At 39.0% G+C, this 18,489-nt stretch overlaps 1 protein-coding gene across 1 annotated transcript; it reads right to left on the reverse strand.

The window, feature by feature from the left end:
- Positions 1-2,839: 2,839 nt before the first annotated feature.
- Positions 2,840-12,515, reverse strand: LOC116893661 (membrane-spanning 4-domains subfamily A member 6B-like). Its single transcript, XM_032895380.1, has 6 exons — positions 12,356-12,515; positions 11,063-11,197; positions 8,874-8,930; positions 5,556-5,762; positions 3,744-3,845; positions 2,840-2,941 (listed from the first exon to the last, which is right to left on the reverse strand). Exons 1-6 carry the CDS (start codon positions 12,500-12,502, stop codon positions 2,846-2,848), a joined length of 744 nt encoding a protein of 247 aa, XP_032751271.1. The 5' UTR covers positions 12,503-12,515; the 3' UTR covers positions 2,840-2,845.
- Between the last annotated feature and the right edge of the window lie 5,974 nt (positions 12,516-18,489).

An 18,489-nucleotide genomic window follows, 5' to 3' on the forward strand; every position in this document is an offset into this window, starting at 1 on the left:
TATGTAGCAGAGGTTGGCCTTGTTAGTCACCAAAGGGAGAGATACCCTTGGTCTTGGACCCTCCAGTGTATGGGAATGTCAGGGAGGAGAGGAGTGAAGGGGTAGGTGGTTGGGTGTGGGAACACCTTCATTAAATAAGGGGGAGGGGAATGGTATAGGGTGTTTATGGACCGGAAGCCAGGAAAAGGGATAACATTTAATATGCAAATAAAAAATATCTAATAAAAATAGCAAGAAACTCCCAGGTATTGAGTTATGTGGTTCATAGGCACATAAATAACCAGGCATTTAATCATATGTAAACTGTCCAAATACATAAATCAGAACACAATCATGAACAATATCATATACAATGATATTTAATTTTCCAGTTAAAGCATAGAACAAAACTTCAAGGAAAATGCTTAAATTTTATTTACATAAAATTAATAGGTTGGCTTAAACATGAGAGTATAAATGAGAATAGTTAGTCAAACCCAACATTAACATAAGAAATTATTGAAAGTGCTATAAAAATTACTAACTAAAAATTATAGACTGTGAGCTCCTAGCCTACTGATGCCACAGATGTACTGCCAGTGCCAGAGTGACGTTTGCTCTGAGAGGCAGATAATAAGTCCCATATGATATGTATTTGCCCACATTATGATTGACACTCTGAGAAAAGATTCACCAAGGGACTAGATAACTATAAAATGCACTAGAATTGAATTTTTCCATAGCTCTAATCGTTTCATGTTTCTCTATAGGACACTAAAATGTAAAATTGGAGTGTCCTATCCTCTTCCCTTTTTAACATTTATTTGCAAATGATTGATCTTCTTTCCTTTAAATATGGAAATGAGTTGACTCATGAAGTGCTCTGAACCTGAATTTCACTTGCTGGGGAGGTTTGTGACTATTGTTTCTATCCCTTTGCTTATTATATAACCATCATATTTTAAATTATTTTATGGTAAGTATTTTTGGGTGGCTTTTTATAATTTATAACTTTCCACTATTCTCATTTTTTTAATTGTATAAACTGTTTAGTGCACTTTGTGACATTAAATGTTTGTAGTTTCTGTAGAGTTGGTAATGATATCCTCTTGTTTAATAAGAGTTTTGAAAATTTTGAGACAACAGTGATACCTGATCTAGTGAGGAGATATAGTGATAAAACATCAACTATGAGTTCTTGATGGTAGGCCTTCCTTCCCCGAACTAAGAAGAGTTATATGATTGACAGTAGGTTAGGGCTGTGGACATGTCTCAAAGAAAGGCTCTCTTCTTCTACAAATGAGTTTGTCAGAAGTAGAAGAAGAAGGATGAAGAGGAGGAGGAAGAGGAGGAGGAAGAGGAAGAAGAGGAGGACGAGGAGGACTAGGAAGAGGAAAAAGAGGAGGAGGAGAAGGAGAAGTAGAAGGAGGAGGAGGAGAAGGAGGAGGAGGAGAAGGAGGAGGAGGAGGAGGAGGAGGAAAGAAGAAGAAGAAGAAGAAGAAGAAGAAGAAGAAGAAGAAGAAGAAGAAGAAGAAGAAGAAGAAGAAGAAGAAGAAGAAGAGGAAGAGGACGACGAGGACGAAGAGGACGAAGAGGAAGAGGAAGAAGAAGAAGAAGAAGAAGAAGAAGAAGAAGAAGAAGAAAAAGGAAAGAAAGGAAAGAAAAGAGAAAGAAAGAATGAAAGAATGAAAGAATGAAAGAATGAAAGGAAAAGAGGTAGAACATGAACAGTAACATACTTTATTATGGACTCAAATAGACCTTAATGTCTTATAGAATATGATCCTAATTGTATTGTCATTCCATACAATCCATATTTTACTATTAATTTTTTTAAATAAATTTTATGTCTATGTGTATTTTACATGCATATATGTCTGTGTGTGTTCTACATATGTGTCAACTGCCCACCAAGGCCAGAAAAAGATGTCAGATCATGTGGAAATGAAGTTACACATATTTGTGAGCTGCCATGTGGATGCTGGTAATAAAACTCATGTCCTCACATAACCAATCAGTGCTTTTAAACTCTAAGATATCTCTTTAGCCTCCTGTAAGAAGTGAGGAAATGTCTCTTATTAGCTATGGTGATTGTACAAATAACTATGTTATCAGGTACCTCCAAAATACATTGCAAACCTTTGATTGTTCATTTACTTTTAGTTTAATACACACACACACACACACACACACACACACACACACACACAAACCACATAAACACAGTGACACAGATTTATTCCTACTTGTCTTTCCCATGCTTTTTTTGGTTGATAGAGAACAAAAGAGCAACAAACACATGTATTTATGTATCACAGGGAACTTGATCTGTACATAAAAGCAAAACAACAACACAACCCTTATGAAGAGAATGTATAATCACAAAAACACTTTATTTTGAAGCAAGAGCATATATACTTCTTGGGAATTCATTGCAGGTCACTTGTCTCTATGCACTGGTAAATAAAATTGATATGATGAAAGACCCATACCATAGCAGTGATTCTGAATAAAAAGACTCTTAATGGGTAACTGTTGCTATTAATTGCAGGGTACAAGAAAATGTCAACCCTTTGCTCCATCACAATCTCCTGAAACATTCTGTTATCTTAATGAGAAATATCTGGGACTCTGGCCACTATTTGCAGGTCTGAGCTGTGGATGAAGCCAAGGTCATGAAAATCAATAGGATGACACTAACACATCCATTCAACTCATACTGGTATTCATTGTATAAACAGTCTACATTTTTAGTAACAAGAATTGCTACCTTGTGATGATTGTATTTTCTGCATTATCAAAAAGACATACCCTCTACTATTTAGTTCCCACTTGTTTTGGGGACTTTTGTTCTGTTTTGTTTTTCTTAACAAACCATTTGTTCCTCATATGCAGAGTTACAGAGTGCCTTTGATTCCACATTGGATTCATCATTTGAGTTATGAGACAGGAAAATCACATTCTAGAAAAAAGAAAATATGTGGTTTCAGATTTAAAATCAATATATACTATACATTTATGCATATGTGTGTGCATATAGCAAGATAGATAGATATGTAGACACATGTATATACGTGATAGATATTCATTTAGTGTTGTAGATGTTCCCAGATGAGAATAGGACACCTCGGTGATGCACATGTTTGATGTGCATCATCTCCTCTGCATTCCACACTCTGATTAAGGATTTTGTCAGAGCAAAGCTTTTTGGTTCAGTTACTGAAGCCGTACACCCTGAGAGGTACCTGAGAAGGGCAGCATGAAGTTACCAAATATTATATCTTTAGTGTCTTTAATACAAGAAAAAAAAGTAATATCAGAAGGAAGGAAAACAGATCTAAGATGCAGACTGAATACATTTCAGTGTGAATTTTTCTTTATGAGGTCAAGACTGTTAAAGAGACGAGCTGCTATAGAAGAAAGTATTCCTGGTTAGAGGGGAGGCAGCCATGCTCTAGCGTCCTGAACACAGGCAAATTCATCTTGATGCCAGGAGATAAATTTAACTTTGTAGAACCTTAGTTCCTTTGTTTGTAAAAGGTAAGGGATGAATCAGGTGGTTTGTCTGTTTCTGTATAGATAATTCTCATCAGCTATACAGTTAACTTCTACTCCATCATCTACTGTCCCACCTCCCTGTCAAAAATCACCTGATAGTCATGTCATTTTGACTGAAGTCATTCTACCTGACATTCATGACAGGATAGATCAACATGTCCCAGAGGAACACCAGGGAAGATTCAGGAGGACTATAGAATACTCACCCCAGGGGAGTCAGAGCGACTCTGTTTCCACCAAAGCAGAGCACTGAGGACCGCCAGGCCAAGCTCCAATACAGTACTGATCAGCATCAGTGAAAAGACCCCCTAAGCACAGGAGAAGAGAGGTAGATATGACTGAGTCAGCTGAAGCCCTCATACCTGGGTGGGAGGTGACTGTAGAGATGAAACCATCTCTATCATCAGAGAACTGAAAGAATCTTCCCAAACCTACAAATGGGCTAGAATTGATGCCTGGTCCCTTCATTCCTTGGAGGCCATGGCTGAAGAGGAAAAAACTCAACAAAGTCATTTTCTACCACTTCTCATCCCTCTTGGACAAGGATCCTGACTACAATGTTCATTGAATGAGGGAGCAGAGAGGAGTAGTGACCTCAGCAGAGAGTCAACAGCTCCTGCCCTTGGCTCCCTTCTGCTACTTAGTGTGCATCTGGGCAAGTCTCTGCTTCTCCAGCTTCTATGGGCGCACTTATCACCTGTTGTCCTACTTCCTCTGAGAGACTAGTGAGGGTGAGTGAGGTTCTCACTATGCAAGCTCTCTCCAAAAGGTAGCATTGATAGAACCTTCTTTCTTGGGACGTGATTCATTTTGTGATGGCAAAAAATTAGAAAAGTAATCCAGTTTCTACTGTCTGCGATAACACGAAGCAACTCAAAGAATGTTCTATGTAAAGAACACGTATCCCATGACCTTTGTCCTGAGGTGTCCTTTGTGAATACCACTTGATAGGAAGGATGATGAATGTGGCATTGTAATTCTTCATTTATCTGCACACATACAAGCAGGGTGTGAAACTACATAGAGTGTGAAACTAACCCAGGATGCCATCATTCTTTGTAATCTGTGCAAATTTCTCCCCAATGCATCAGGGTTTTAAAATTAGGCTTAGTTATTTTAGATGATAATTTAATCACATTATTATACATCTAATTTACATACACCTTTTCTTCTTGTGGTTTCTTAATAAGGAAGAAATACTGGACCCAGATCCACAAAGAATCAGAAAGCCTATGGTTGACCAGACCAGACTATCCAGACATCTTGGAGCTCTGGTTTTTCTTAGTTTACTTTTATTGTCATAAGACAAAGAAAATTATATAGAATCTTCACTGTCATCTTACTAAATGTTCTCTCCATGTGATAGGGTCCAAATGTATATTCATGGATGTTTGAATTGAAGACCTGTTTATCCTGTTAGTCAAATTGCATTACTTTCTTCCAACAAGATGGCAGTCCCTCACATCACTGCTGGTTACTCTTCTCTATTTGCTGTATTTCTTTCCTCATTTATCCATCTCATCTCTTTTGTAATGATGAAAGCAGCAGTGAGCTCACCTCCACACAGACTCAGTTCTGTCTACTGTGAGGACATAAAGGAGCAGACACCTGACATCTCCATTCTACTCCTATCCTTCCCACAATCCTTTTCTCAGCGCTTAGTTGAGTACTGCTCAGCTAACTTTACTACGCATGTGCCTGGTTTTCTTGTTGGCATGTCTAGATCACTTGAGTCTTTTGTGTATGAATCTTACTGTGCTAAAAACAGTACTTTCCAATGTATATATCAGCCCTCTGTAAAAGGTGTTAATGTTTTAACCCAGAATCATTTTGGAGTTAAAAATAATTTGGAGTTAAAAGCTTTAACATTGTTTACCTTTGTTTTTGTTTCAGCTTTGACCCTTCCCTAAGATCTCAAACCAGACAGAGTGAAAGATTTTTCAAAAGGCAGTAAAAAGATCACTATTTCCTCATAACTAAAAATAAAAATATTCGGTGAAGCCTTTAGAAATACTTACAGTCAGAATAGATTTGTCAGTGGAGCACTTTTTCTTGTCTGAGTCATAGGAAAGTTCGTAGTAATCATGTTCATTTCGTATACGTTCCTTGCTCAGCTTGCACTGGTCTGAGGCAGGATGCAAACCAGCCAGGCTGGCAGAGATGATAATGATGCCCATGAAAGCAAATGAAACACTCAGGAGATTCAGAGTCAGGCTGCCATCTACCTGGAAGAAGCAGCAGGTTTTCCCTTATACCTGTCTCCAAAATTTTGCACTTATTCTCTTTATTTGACTTCATTAACATCTGAAGGATTAATTTTTTTATATATTTTTTCATCTTTATTAACTTGAGTATTTCTTATTTACATTTCGATTGTTATTCCCTTTCCCAGTTTCTGGGCCAACATCCCCCTAACCCCTCCCCCTCCCCTTCTATATGGGTGTTCCCCTCCCCATCCTCCCACATTACCGCCCTCCCCCCAACAATCACGTTCACTGGGGGTTCAGTCTTGGCAGGACCAAGGGCTTCCCCTTCCACTGATGCTCTTACTAGGCTATTCATTGCTATGTATGCAGTTGGAGTCCAGGGTCAGTCCATGTATAGTCTTTGGGTAGTGGCTTAGTCCCTGGAAGCTCTGGTTGGTTGGCACTGTAGTTCATATGGGGTCTCAAGCCCCTTCAACTCTTTCAGTTCTTTCTAAGATTCTGAAGGATCGATATTTTATTTCCTTATCCTTACTAATGTATAACTACAACCAGTATAAGGAGCAGAGTCCCTGGTTTTCCATGTCTATTTATTATATGCTCCATTTCCCAGATGATATTTGCTAGATCACTTTATCAAATCACTATCAACACATTTATTGGGTCCTATGAACATTTAGAAACACACAAAACCCAAACCTAAACGGCATTGAGATCAATAAACAGGATTTCAATGGTGAAAAATAAAATATTTCTCTGGAAAAATCTTCACCCCAGATTTCTGATGGAATCCTATAATGTAAACTGGAAAATTCTCAAGAGAGTGATAAAGGATGAAGAAGTGCAGACATTGGCCATGTTCTTGCCCTTCAACATTTTCATTCCTCTAGTTTGAACTTGACATTTCCTAAACCTCATTTTATTAAAGATCTGATCCTCAGTTAGATAAATCCTGTCAGAACTTTGAGTAAATGCCTCTTGATCAAAGGTATGTCTGCATAGAATAGCTCATCAAGGGGCTATATCAGAACATAAGACTTTCATCTTCTTCTCTTGTTTTCAATTGCTCCCCTATGGCACATGCCTTTGCTCTTTTAGCATGAGATACTCATTGCCTGTCTACAAGCTCAGAAGAATTAGATTCACTAAAACTATATGCTACTAAACCTCTGAAATATAAGCCAAAAATGAACCATTCCTCCTTGTGAGTTTAATTATCTCAGGACATACCTACTACTGGAAAATGTATTCAGAATAACATATCCCTTCTATACCCCACCCAGGGAAGCTACAATCTCACAAAAAAGGCAAGTGAAGCAGTTCATTCCTTGTATACTACCACTCCTCAGAAGCTCATATACCAAAAGGAGAGTGTGGGGACTTTGTTCTCAGTGTTTGGTAGACTTTGGATTCTGAAAAGTCTAATGGTTGACTGTAACTAGGGCTATAGACAGAAATCTAAACATGTGACTAAGAATATTGTCCTTTTTGGAAATAGTGTGAAGCAGAAAAAAACAGAATGGGACTAGATGTTGGTAAATTGAGGCTACAGTGCCAGAGGTCCTTGGAGTCTCACTGATCTGCATTACTCAGTTCCAGTGCTCACTTTGGATCTCTTCTCTATTGCACTTACAGTGTCAGTGAAACAAAAACTTTTTTTGATAGTTGCTTTCTTTCTTTTTAAACGCATACAAAGGAAATATGAGCTGAGATCAGTCAAAAAGCTACAGTTACATGTGGGTATTCTAGGGCATACCTAAATGTATGGCACTTGTGTGTGATTTAATTTCAGGTCATTTATGTTTTAGAGAGATTGTATAAATCACTCAGAACTCGGTGCTTTTATGTGCTTTTTAAACAAATTTTGACAAATCAAACCTTGGCCAATAGTTACAATCAGGATACTAATAGTATATATGCTCTTAGAATATATTAGGTTCATCTTAACTGGCATTCTTTAGTCTGCACACATTGTATGAAAAGAACATCCTCCAGCATTGGTTAAGCAACTTTCATAAGCCTTATTCTACTTACCCATGACCTAAATTCTCAGTTGTTTTAGTCATGGTATTTTTACCACAGAAACAGAAAAGTGATTAACATTCTGTACATTTGGGAGACTGGTTTCGTCAGCTCTTCCTAACTCAATCCCTCAGCTATTGCTCTATTTTCCTAAATGACTTCCTGAATCAACTCTGGAGGAATATGTGATGACTGAAGACTAGGTGAGTCTTTCCGTCATTCAAAAGTTTCTTTCTCTAATCCAGTTTTCGTCTGCCCAGGAATAGTTTTCACTGAAAGAAGTTAAAGTAGAAAAAGTTGAATTCTTAGCTAAAACAACTATGGAGGTGTTCAGAATTCCATCATTCTGCTTCTCAGTTAAAATTCTGTAATCAATTCAGGCAAAAGCCTTTCCTTTATGGAGATATAGAAAGACATGAACATTTTCTCTGAGGATTATTATGGATTTTCAATGGTGAAATTATATCATATACCCACAACAAATATAACTCTTTAAAAATAAGGGCATTAGCTTTAATACTGAACAGTATAATTTGCCATGACAAAATGCCTCACATGAACAATTCAAGAGAAAACTTATGTTTGGCTTAGTTTCAGAGGCTCAGCTGACTTGAGGGACTTGGGTGACAGAGCAGAACAACTCAAATATGGTGGTCAGCAAGCCTAGTGAGAGGATACCTGTGCTAACCACACTTCAATTTCTCCCATTTATTCCATCTTGGTCTTTACATTAGGGAATGTAGCAATCACAGTTTGGAACTGGAACACGTATGCTTTATTAATCCTTGAGGCACTTTTCAATCCAGTCAATTACATGATGAAGATTCACCATCGTTGCCTGCTGCCTACACAATGGCATCATAAGAGAGCAGGATTTTTACATTAGCTTTCTTGGCACTGGTCTCAGACATCAGGCACACTATAATTTTGGCCACCATGATAGAAAGAGTATGTTCCATATAGGGATATGGAGAACCCAGATCAGCTCACAAATTGAAGAAGTAATCATTGTATTGCTTAGCTTGTAACTTTCAACATGAAAGGCCCAGCCCTGAGTTATCTCTCTGGGATTTGTGCTTATCAGTTCTTGGATATGGTTCCTGTACTCACCAAAGATTTTGTTGACTTTGTCTCTGTGATGATGGACAGAATTCCAGAAACAATAAACTGCTCAGAGAAGAAGAAAAGATTATCATGTCAGTTTCTATGTACTAAAAGTCTATGTGTTACTCTATGGTGTTTATGACAAACCCTCATTGAACAAATGACCAAGGACACACAAACGTAGGCTCACAGGGGTGTCTCTTTTTCCATGCATTATTCAAAATTTCAGAAAGGTAGATAAGTGCAGAAATCTATACCATTAAAGTTCATAAAGGCTTTAAGAGATAGCAAAAGGATGTTTTGTTATATAGAAAGGAAAATGTGGATTTAGATGAATTCAGTGTCTGAGGCATTGATCTACAAGGAGTGAAAATGGAAAATAATAAACGGAGGTTTGATCCTTCTTTCATAAATAAAGTTACAGCACTTTGCATTGCACATAAAAACCATGCAAACTTCCTAACTAAATTTTACTTGAATGTGTTGAATTTTTAATGTGCATTTTTCAGCATGCTAGTATTTTAGAGAGGAATTTGGGAGCTGCATCCTCTAAGATGTTGGCCTATACTTTGTATTTCTTGTCATGCTCCTGGGTGCAGTATCAACAATATTTTTGCATCAAAATAATTCTGGCATCCAAAAATGAGTTTAGAAAGATACCTGTTTCAAACTTTGGTAATAGTTTGACAGTGATCTGTACTAGGTTTCATTTTGTTTTTTTAAAAGAAATATGGGATGATATTAACAAACAGAGACCAAAGGAAACAGGACTTTCAGTAATTGGTTCTAAAGAACAAAAGGAACCATACAGTTACATTTCCAGAAGCCTTTAGTTGTAATGTTTTTAAAATCATGATTTTATCATGATAGACTTTTCTATTACATAATAAATTAAATGAAATCAAGTAACAAACAGTTTAGGGATTTTTTTTTAAGTAGAAAATTTGTTATCTCTATTCTCCAAAGTCAAGCAGTGTGTCCATATAAATAAATGCTGGGTCTTTATCTCTGCAATGCTAGGGACTGAACTCAGGGTCTGTGAACTCTATGCATGTGTTTTCCTGTGAGCTATGCCCACAGTTTCAGAGTCCTAATAAACTAAGTGTACTGAGTGTCTCTTCTAATGTAAGGCATACTTAGTGAACAGAGCACAATGTGGTGAGGAGATAAAAATAAAGTAACAGCATTGACCTAGACATCACCACATCAGCCCCATGATCAGGGTTATGTGAACAGTGAAATGTAAATATTATACACCCTTCATAATATCTACTGTATTGAAAATCGATGATGTCATTGTCGCCTACACTGACACCACTCTCTGCTCAATTAAAGGTTAACAGGATATCAGACAAACTGAACTTTAGAAATATTTACAAAAATAACACTGAAACAGTTAAAGTCATCAAGGACAAGGGAAGTCAGAGAAGGTCCAAATTAGGATGTCTAGTGGAGACTCTGGAGACAGAAGTGTTGGAATGCAGTGTCTTTGATCAGAAATTGGGCCAAAGAACATTTATGGAAAACTGGTGAAATCAGACCATGTATTGGTTTGAGAAGAGAAAAATCACATATTAACACAGAGAAAGAAAGATTGGGCTGTGGATGAATCAAAGGAAAAGATGCAGGAAGGGAAAACAAAAACAAAAACAAAAACAAACCAAAACTGTAGTAAGCAGTTTAGAAGCCCCAGCGAGAGGAATCCTCACTTGTGGGTGAGACTCTAAATGTCAGTCTAGAGGAGAGCTGTTCCCTTCACTACCTTTTGACCCCAGACATGGAACAATCCCAGAGTATTATCCAGTCCACCACCCTGAATGCCTCCATCAAAGCCAGATCAAAAGAATGAAAGTGTTCCTTTCTGCAGTGTGGTCCACTGGATGTCCTTGCGTAATATAGAAAGCTCTAGATTATTTGGCCTTACTTCCTAGACTTTTCCCCAAAGAGGACTCTAACATCATCATTGCTCAAGAGATGGCATGAAATGGTGATATTGACAAGAAATGGTTATTTGGATTAGATTGAAATATCTTCAGGATGAAATTCCTACTGCCCTTGTACACTAAGACCTTCTCTGAAGACAGACAGAAGAACAAGGTCTACCACTGACCTCTTTTTCAGTAGGCAGAAATGCAGCTATGCGACAACTCCCTTCTCTGCCCTCCCCATCTTAATCCCCACAGAAGTCTACTTACAAACAAAGGTCCTACAAATGGGTATCCAGATTTTAACAGGACAGAAAACACTGACGTAAAAAGTGGGACAGAGGAACCAGATGCCAAAATGATTCCCAGAGCCAACACCATCACAGCACACATGATCTGGATTGCCTGTTGAAAGAAGGAAGAAGGAAGACTAAACGAGCAATGACAAGAACGTCTTCACGTTTCCCATGGTGGCCATTCTTTGCCATCTTCTACAACATCCCAATGAACACACAGACACTGTACAGGCTCTATAATGACAGCGGAAAGGTTATTCTGGAGGGGATGTGTTTCAGCCAGAGCCTCTGGTCACTTTTAGGCATTGCTGTCCTTGAACCCATTGCATGCTTATGATCGACCCCCGTATTTCCTGGCTGGGCTGAGCTGAGTGCATGGTTAACAAGTCTCTTCCTCTTGTAGAAAAAAGGAGGCATCTGAAAGCCTTCTTACTCTGAGCCCTAGACTGTAAAAACCTCTCTACACATCATCCAGAGCCTACTGCATATCACATAGGGCCAGCCTCTCTGTCAAGCTCCATAGCTCTTTCAGTCCTGTTGTTCATTCTGGGGATCCACTGCCTCCATATTAAAAGGGAAAATTTTGTCTTCCTGACACTACTTTCACCTCACAGATTCACAGCTCTTGTATTGTTGATTAAGCAATTTAATCAATTTTTTGCTACATGTACTTCAAAGGAATCCAGTGGATTTTTGTATGCCCAAAGCAAGGTGTTCAGTTCCATTAAGTTCTGAGACTGGGTAGCACAGAGACCCAGGCATAGAGTGTTAGTACAGACAAGACTGAGAAACAACTCACAACAAAAATATTTCTTCTCTCTTTTCCTAAAATAGATCCATTAGTGATTCTAGCATGAACGCAGAGTAAAAACCAGTGGTTTTTGTTGTAACATCTCTTTTCACTAAAGAGAAGAAGGGTGTCCTATACTTAGAGAGCTCCTAGAATCTACCTACAAATATTTTCATCAATAAAATACTTAGCAAGTACCTTTCAAAAGTGAAAAAAAGAATTAAACAACAAAATCTCAATGACTCCTGGAGTCAGGTCATTGGGGTACAGTCCAAGTTCATTAGAATAAAGGAAATATTTGCCAATTTCAGAAGACTTTAGTGGTGTAAGCAGTTTGCCAAGTCCCAGTGTACTGGCCATTCTGTGATCACTCTGTCAAAACTGGTTTCCCACCCTCCAAATTTATCTCTAGCCCTAATGCAAAATGCCTCACCCTCTGCACTCCTCCCACCCCAGGAAGTGCTGAGTGGGATTTACCGCCATCACTTTGATCTCTGCCTTTAGAAGTTTCTTCAGGCTGTCTTGCCTCTGGTGGGTAGACTGGGGTTCCTCTGTTTGGGGAAAGTTGATTCTATTTGGCGAAATCACTGTGATGGTCTCATTGGTCACTACTTGTGGAATCATGATGGCGTTCCCACAGCTGGAAGAGAAAATGGACTCGGCTGTTATGAAGTACTGTGCCCATTGTAGTGTTTGCTAGGTTGATTTACATTTTATCCATTTTTCTTGGCCTATTTGTGTGTGTATATGAGAGAGAGAGAGAGAGAGAGAGAGAGAGAGAGAGAGAGAGAGAGAGAGAAGATGTAATGTCAGATAGGTGGAGAGGATCATGGAGGAGAAAGGGGAAGGGAAACCATGATCAGAATGTGTATCATATGAATTTTCAGAACGTTATTAAGTGCTTTGGCTTTGAACATAAAATAACAACAAAGAAAACAAACTATCCTTCCTAGTTCTGCCCACACCTCCCAGACTGTGCATCTTTGTGTATCCTTGATATGTCCTTTGTCAGAAGAAACTGCTGGTACAGGAAAATGCAAAACCACCACATCGTGGATTCCTGTGTTCTCCCCCCATAATGTTAACACACCCCAATGATTTTAGATAATAAACACCTCATAGAAAGGGAAAACATGAATCCCTACAAGTTCCTGTGTCCATGCCCAAATGTTCAGACAAAATTTGTAAATGTAGCTCTGGCTGTTTCTCAATGTCACCTAGAACAAGTGCATTGTCTTCATTCATTGACTTTTCCCATCCAGTTACTTTGCTAGCAATGAGATACTAGAAATCAACCTTCAGTGCTTTCCAATCCTTGCTACATTCCACTTAAAATATGTAACCCCATTTATCTGTTTTGTGTGTCTAATAGGATTTTAGGATTACCACTTCACATTTTGTCATAATTTAGTAGACATAATCCTTTAGTGTTCTTATTCCCCAAATCAATCATTTATGTTAATTAAATAATCGCAATTAGTAGGAAATTCAGAATCCAAAGTTTGATGTGCATGTGGAAGTAATTCATGCATTGTACAGCAACATCGAATAAATGTTAAACAAATAGCCAAAGTTCTCATTATTGCCCCATTGGTTACACACAGTTGGGTGTGGGACCCCAGCTGTCTCTGACTCTGGTTGTTCTCCATATTTTCCCACCTGCCAGCAGCAGCCTATGTCTAAGTCTCTTCAGTGTGGAGAAGCAGCTGAGTATGGTGGAATGAGAAGTCCTGGATTCCTAAGCTGTGGTTCAAGTTTCGTCAGGATCCAAGCAATCATGTTCCTGAGTGAGGAAGGACCATGTTCCCTGGGGAGTGGGTTCCTGAGCTCAGCTTGGATCCCTTCTGTTCTGTGTGCTATTCTCAGCCTTTATGCTGCACAATCAGTGAATGACTTGAGAGCTCTGCTCCTCATGTCAGTGATCACTAAGGTCATGCAGCTAGAAACAGCCAGGACAGGTAAGTCAGATGCCCTGTCCCTTTGCCCATTTAGTTCTGAGGTGCCCCAGTGTCTCCATTGCTTTCACGAGCATCAGCACGTTCTTGTAACTCAGTCCCAGAAACAGAGTGAGATACACAGAGGGAAGCCTCTTCAGGGTTACCTACCTGAGCTTGCGTGCCTTGTCATCCAGTCACTTCCAGCTGAGCTCCGAGGAACCCTAAGAGCCTTAATTCTGGCTTCTTTCAGTCTGATCTTTGTTTGCTACTTGTGAACTTCTAACTGTCCCCAGCCCTTCCTTCTGTCTCACTGCACAGGAAGTGGTGCTTACTGTCTGTGGACATGTGATTATGCCTGCACTTTCTATATCAGAAACTCCTAGTAACTTCAGAAAAATCACTAATAGGGCCAGTGCTGAGAGAGTGAGGTGTGGGGAATGATTTCCAACACCCACCAGCTCCATGTGATGCCCAAGTTCCTGTTCTTGAACTTCAGTAGTTTAGGAGTTAAGCAGAGAACAGCAACAACCTGGGAAACCCCATTAAGAGGAGAGAAAGTTTTTCTGAATGACCTGCCTTCGTTCTAAGTAATATTTAATGAACTGCCTTGATTACCAATGATATTACAAGTCATAGTAATATTGATGAATAAAACATTTCCCAATGTATAGTAAATTATGATAATAGTAATCATGACCTTCCATTTTGGATATATTACTTTATTATAGGCTTATGCATTACTTAACACTCTATACTATACAATTAATTATGACAATTGACCATTTTACATTATTTTGGTACTTTGTAATTCATAATTTTTTCAGTAACTCTTCAGCGTCTCGGGTGGTGGCAGGAGCTGCACACACAATATTTCATTACTCATTGGTTAATTGTTTCTCACTTTAGAACCCTCCTCATCTTTTCAACCTTCTAGACCACTGGGTTTCGCTAACAATAGATGTGTCCAGAGAACTACTGGGCACTTCTAGAAAAGTAACAGATGAGGGGAGGAACAAGCAAAGAATGACCAGGAATGACTTAGATCATCCTGCACTCCAGATACAGTCATGAAGACAAGTGTCCCTGTGGCTTTCATGCCCTTTGGTGGGCACAGTTTCAAGGCTGACTTTGATATAACAGAGCCAGCTGTGGCAACTCTATAGCCGTACTCTGTAAACTTCCTGTTTTCTTTCACTGGAGTTAGCCAGAAGGAACCTAGGGAGCCAGTGTGATCCACGCTCACATCAGAGCATTGTAGTGTGGTGATTCGCTGCAGTCTTCATAACAGGCAGAAAAAATTAAACAACAACAACAACAATAACAACAACAACAACAACAACAACCACCGCCAAACGATTCAGGAAGAGACAAGACTGAAAATCAGCTTAGCCCCATTTTGTTGTACTTGGTGCTAGACCAAGATTTATAGATTCTGGCCCTGCTTGTATCCCTTTAGCCATATTTTGGAGAAAAGGTATTCCAATAGCAATGAACTCAGTCCCAAGCACACAATTTAGTGTTACATTGAGATCCTTTATAAAGTACACCTGGTTTATTTCGCAAGATGGGTCTGTTGACTCAGAGATACTGCCCAATATTTAGTCTCTAAGGAGGTTCACTGAGGTAAACACAATGCCTGTGAGGGTCACATTAGCCTGGTCCTAAGATAGCATAGACATCCCTTGGGCCGTTCTAAAGCACAAGCAACATCACTCATGAAAGTGGGTTTTATGGTCTAAAAACCCTGCTCAAGATTTTAGGTAAAAGTCTGGGATAAGTTAAAGAAAATTCTAGGTGATGTGAGCAGAGCCTGTCTCATCAAAGAGCTAAAGATCATCAGGTTGTAAACCTACATCATTCCCAGCAATCCCTTCATGATGACTTTAGCTGAAATAAGCAACAAAGGGGAGCTAGAACTCGTAGAGACCACCTTGAGTAGCAAGGCATGGCCAAGCATTGAGGGATGGGGACAACCACCCATCTCAACATCTTCAACCCAGAAATGTTCCTGTCCAAGGGAAAGACAAGGACAAAAAACTGGAACAGAGTCTGAAAAAAAGGTCATTCAGAGACTGCCCCATTTGGGGATCCATCCCATCTACAGACACCAAACGATGACAATGTTACTGATGCCAAGAAGCACTTGCTGACAGAAGCCTGCTATGGCTCTTCCCTGAGAGGTTCTATCAGCACCTGACCAATACAGATACAGATACAACCAACCATCAGACTGAGTCCAGGGACCCCAATAGAAGAGCTAGGCAAAGGACTAAAGAAGCTGAAAGGGACTGCAACCCCATAGGAAGAACAATATCAACTAACTGGAACACCCATAGCTCCCAGAGATTAAACCATAAACCAAAAAGTGTACCTGGAAAGATTCATTGTTCCAGATACATATGTTGCAGAGGATGGTCTTATCTGACATCAGTGTGAGGGGAGGCCCTTGCTTTTGTGGAGGTTTGATGCCCTAGCATAGGGGGATGCTAGAGTGGTGAGGCAGAAGTGGGTGAGTGGGTGGAGGAGCACCCTCATACAGGCAAAAGGGAGGAGGAGAGGGAGGATGGAATGAAGGGGTTGTGGAGGGGTAACCAGGAAAAAGGATATCATTTGAAATGTAAATGAATAAAATGATTAATAAAAGTGAATGAATGGCAAAACAGATTGTTTTTGAAACTGACAGTACACACAAAAACAGTTTTGAGTATCATTCTGAATGAATTGTAGTCAATAAAATAACTTCTCATCTGTTTAAAAAATAAAAGAAACTTCACTGGATTCTTGCCCTGCTGGCAAGTGCTTTGCTTCCGGATCTACTGGGCAACAGCCAGTACCATCCTGAGGCCAGATAAAGTCACTCAGTACCCGTGCTGAGGATTTAGGTAAGGCTCAGCCACTGCCACATTCACCAGAGAATGTGTCTCTTGCTATGGTATCTTTGATCACAGTTGAGGGACTGTTACGTTTTATTCCTGGTTGTGATGCAGCATCTTATTGTGTGTGTTTGCCTGACCCTCCTATGTTTCATCTTGCTACTTGGGGTTTTGCTCCTGCTAAAGTTACAACTGATGCTGTGGAGCTGTTGGGGGAGGGGAGAAAGTAACAAATACGTCTTATATAAGGAACATGACAATATTGCATTTAAAGGTACTTCTGGTTCATTGCTTATTTGTTTTTATACTGATTCTGTGTCCCCAGTTACTGGCTGTTTTTCACCTACCCAGCATACTTTGGTTGTTGATTCTCCTGGTGAATTAAGTTATCATCCTAATAAGGACTGTTTATCTCTTAGAAGCCTTTGGGATCTAAAACTTATGCTTGCTGCTTTTAAGAATAACAAATATGAGATTACACCTTTACCTTTGCCCCCTAAGCTTTCCAATTGTCCTGATCCTTCAACAATGGATAATGGTAGGCCACATCTTTCCCCTGAAAGGAATTTTCGTAAATGGTTTTCTTGTGGTTTTGTCAACCATTCTATAAGTTACCATCCCTTAAATGTTTCTTTTACTGTTTCTCTTTGTTCAGTTAATGAGCCCAATTTTGATTATAAGTAATATGTTAAATTGAACAAAGAAAAGTTTGTTTTATGGCCCTCAGAATCTTTCTCCTGAAACTTTTAATGTTTCTTCTACTTATTTAATGTTGACCTGCTCCAGTTTTTGTTCCTATTTCTCTCCATAAATGTCCTTTACAAAGGGATTTATTTTTCTTTTTTGCTGCTAACCTAAAGTTTCATTATATTGTCCTTTTTTTTTTTTTTAATCCTTTCGTGCTTGTGTAGGAACCATTTTGGTATTCTTTCTAGAGGACTTCAAATATGACTCATTACTTTTCATGGTAGACACGGTTCCATTAGAGTTTCTTGTTTTGGGTGTGTAATTAGTAACTGCATTACTGCTACTTCTGCACATGATATTTATGCTGTAGTTAGACCACCACCTTATATCCTTTTACCTATACAATCATCCTGGACTATAAGTACAGGATCAGATTTATCCTCAACAATAAAAGAACTTCTGGGGGGAATCACTATCCCTGAATTCAAGCAGTATTACAGAGCAATAATGATAAAAACTCTATGGTATTGGTACAGAGACAGGCAGGTAGATCAGTGGAATAGAATTGAAGACCCAGAAATGAACCCACACACCTGTAGTCACTTGATCTTTGACAAAGGAGCTAAAACCATACAATGGGAAAAAAAACACATTTTCAACACATGGTGCTGGTTCAACAGGAGGTCAGCATGTAGAAGAAAGCAAATCAATCCATTCTTATGGCCCTGTCCAAGTGAATCAAAGACCTCCACATCAAACCAGATACGCTCAAACTAATAGAAGAAAAAGTGGGGAAGAACCTCAAACACATGGTCACAGAAGAAAATTTCCTGAACAAAACACAAATGGCTTATGCTCTAAGATCTAGAATTGACAAATGGAACTTCATAAAATTGCAAAACTTCTGTAAGGCAAAGGGCACTGTCATTAGGACAAGATGGCAACCAACAGATTGGGAAAAGATCTTTACCAATCCCACATCTCATAGAGGGCTAATATTCAACATATACAAAGAACTCAAGAAGGTACACTCCAGAGATCAAATAATCTTATTAAAAATGGGATACAAAGCTAAATAAAATATTCTCAACTGAAGAATATCGAACGGCTCAGA

The sequence above is a fragment of the Rattus rattus genome, chromosome 2 (genome assembly GCF_011064425.1).
Source record: "Rattus rattus isolate New Zealand chromosome 2, Rrattus_CSIRO_v1, whole genome shotgun sequence".
Lineage (NCBI taxonomy): Eukaryota > Metazoa > Chordata > Mammalia > Rodentia > Muridae > Rattus > Rattus rattus.

Excerpts from the sequence above, each read along its gene's own strand:
- LOC116893661 (XM_032895380.1), bottom strand. The coding sequence starts at position 12,502 with ATGATTCCACAAGTAGTGACCAATGAGACCATCACAGTGATTTCGCCA. Across the intron at positions 8,931-11,062 it reads CATTTGTAGGACCTTTGTTT|TTTATTGTTTCTGGAATTCT; the intron begins GTAAGTAGACTT and ends TTCTCTGAGCAG. Across the intron at positions 3,846-5,555 it reads CTGACAAATCTATTCTGACT|GGGGTCTTTTCACTGATGCT; the intron begins GTAAGTATTTCT and ends TCCTGTGCTTAG.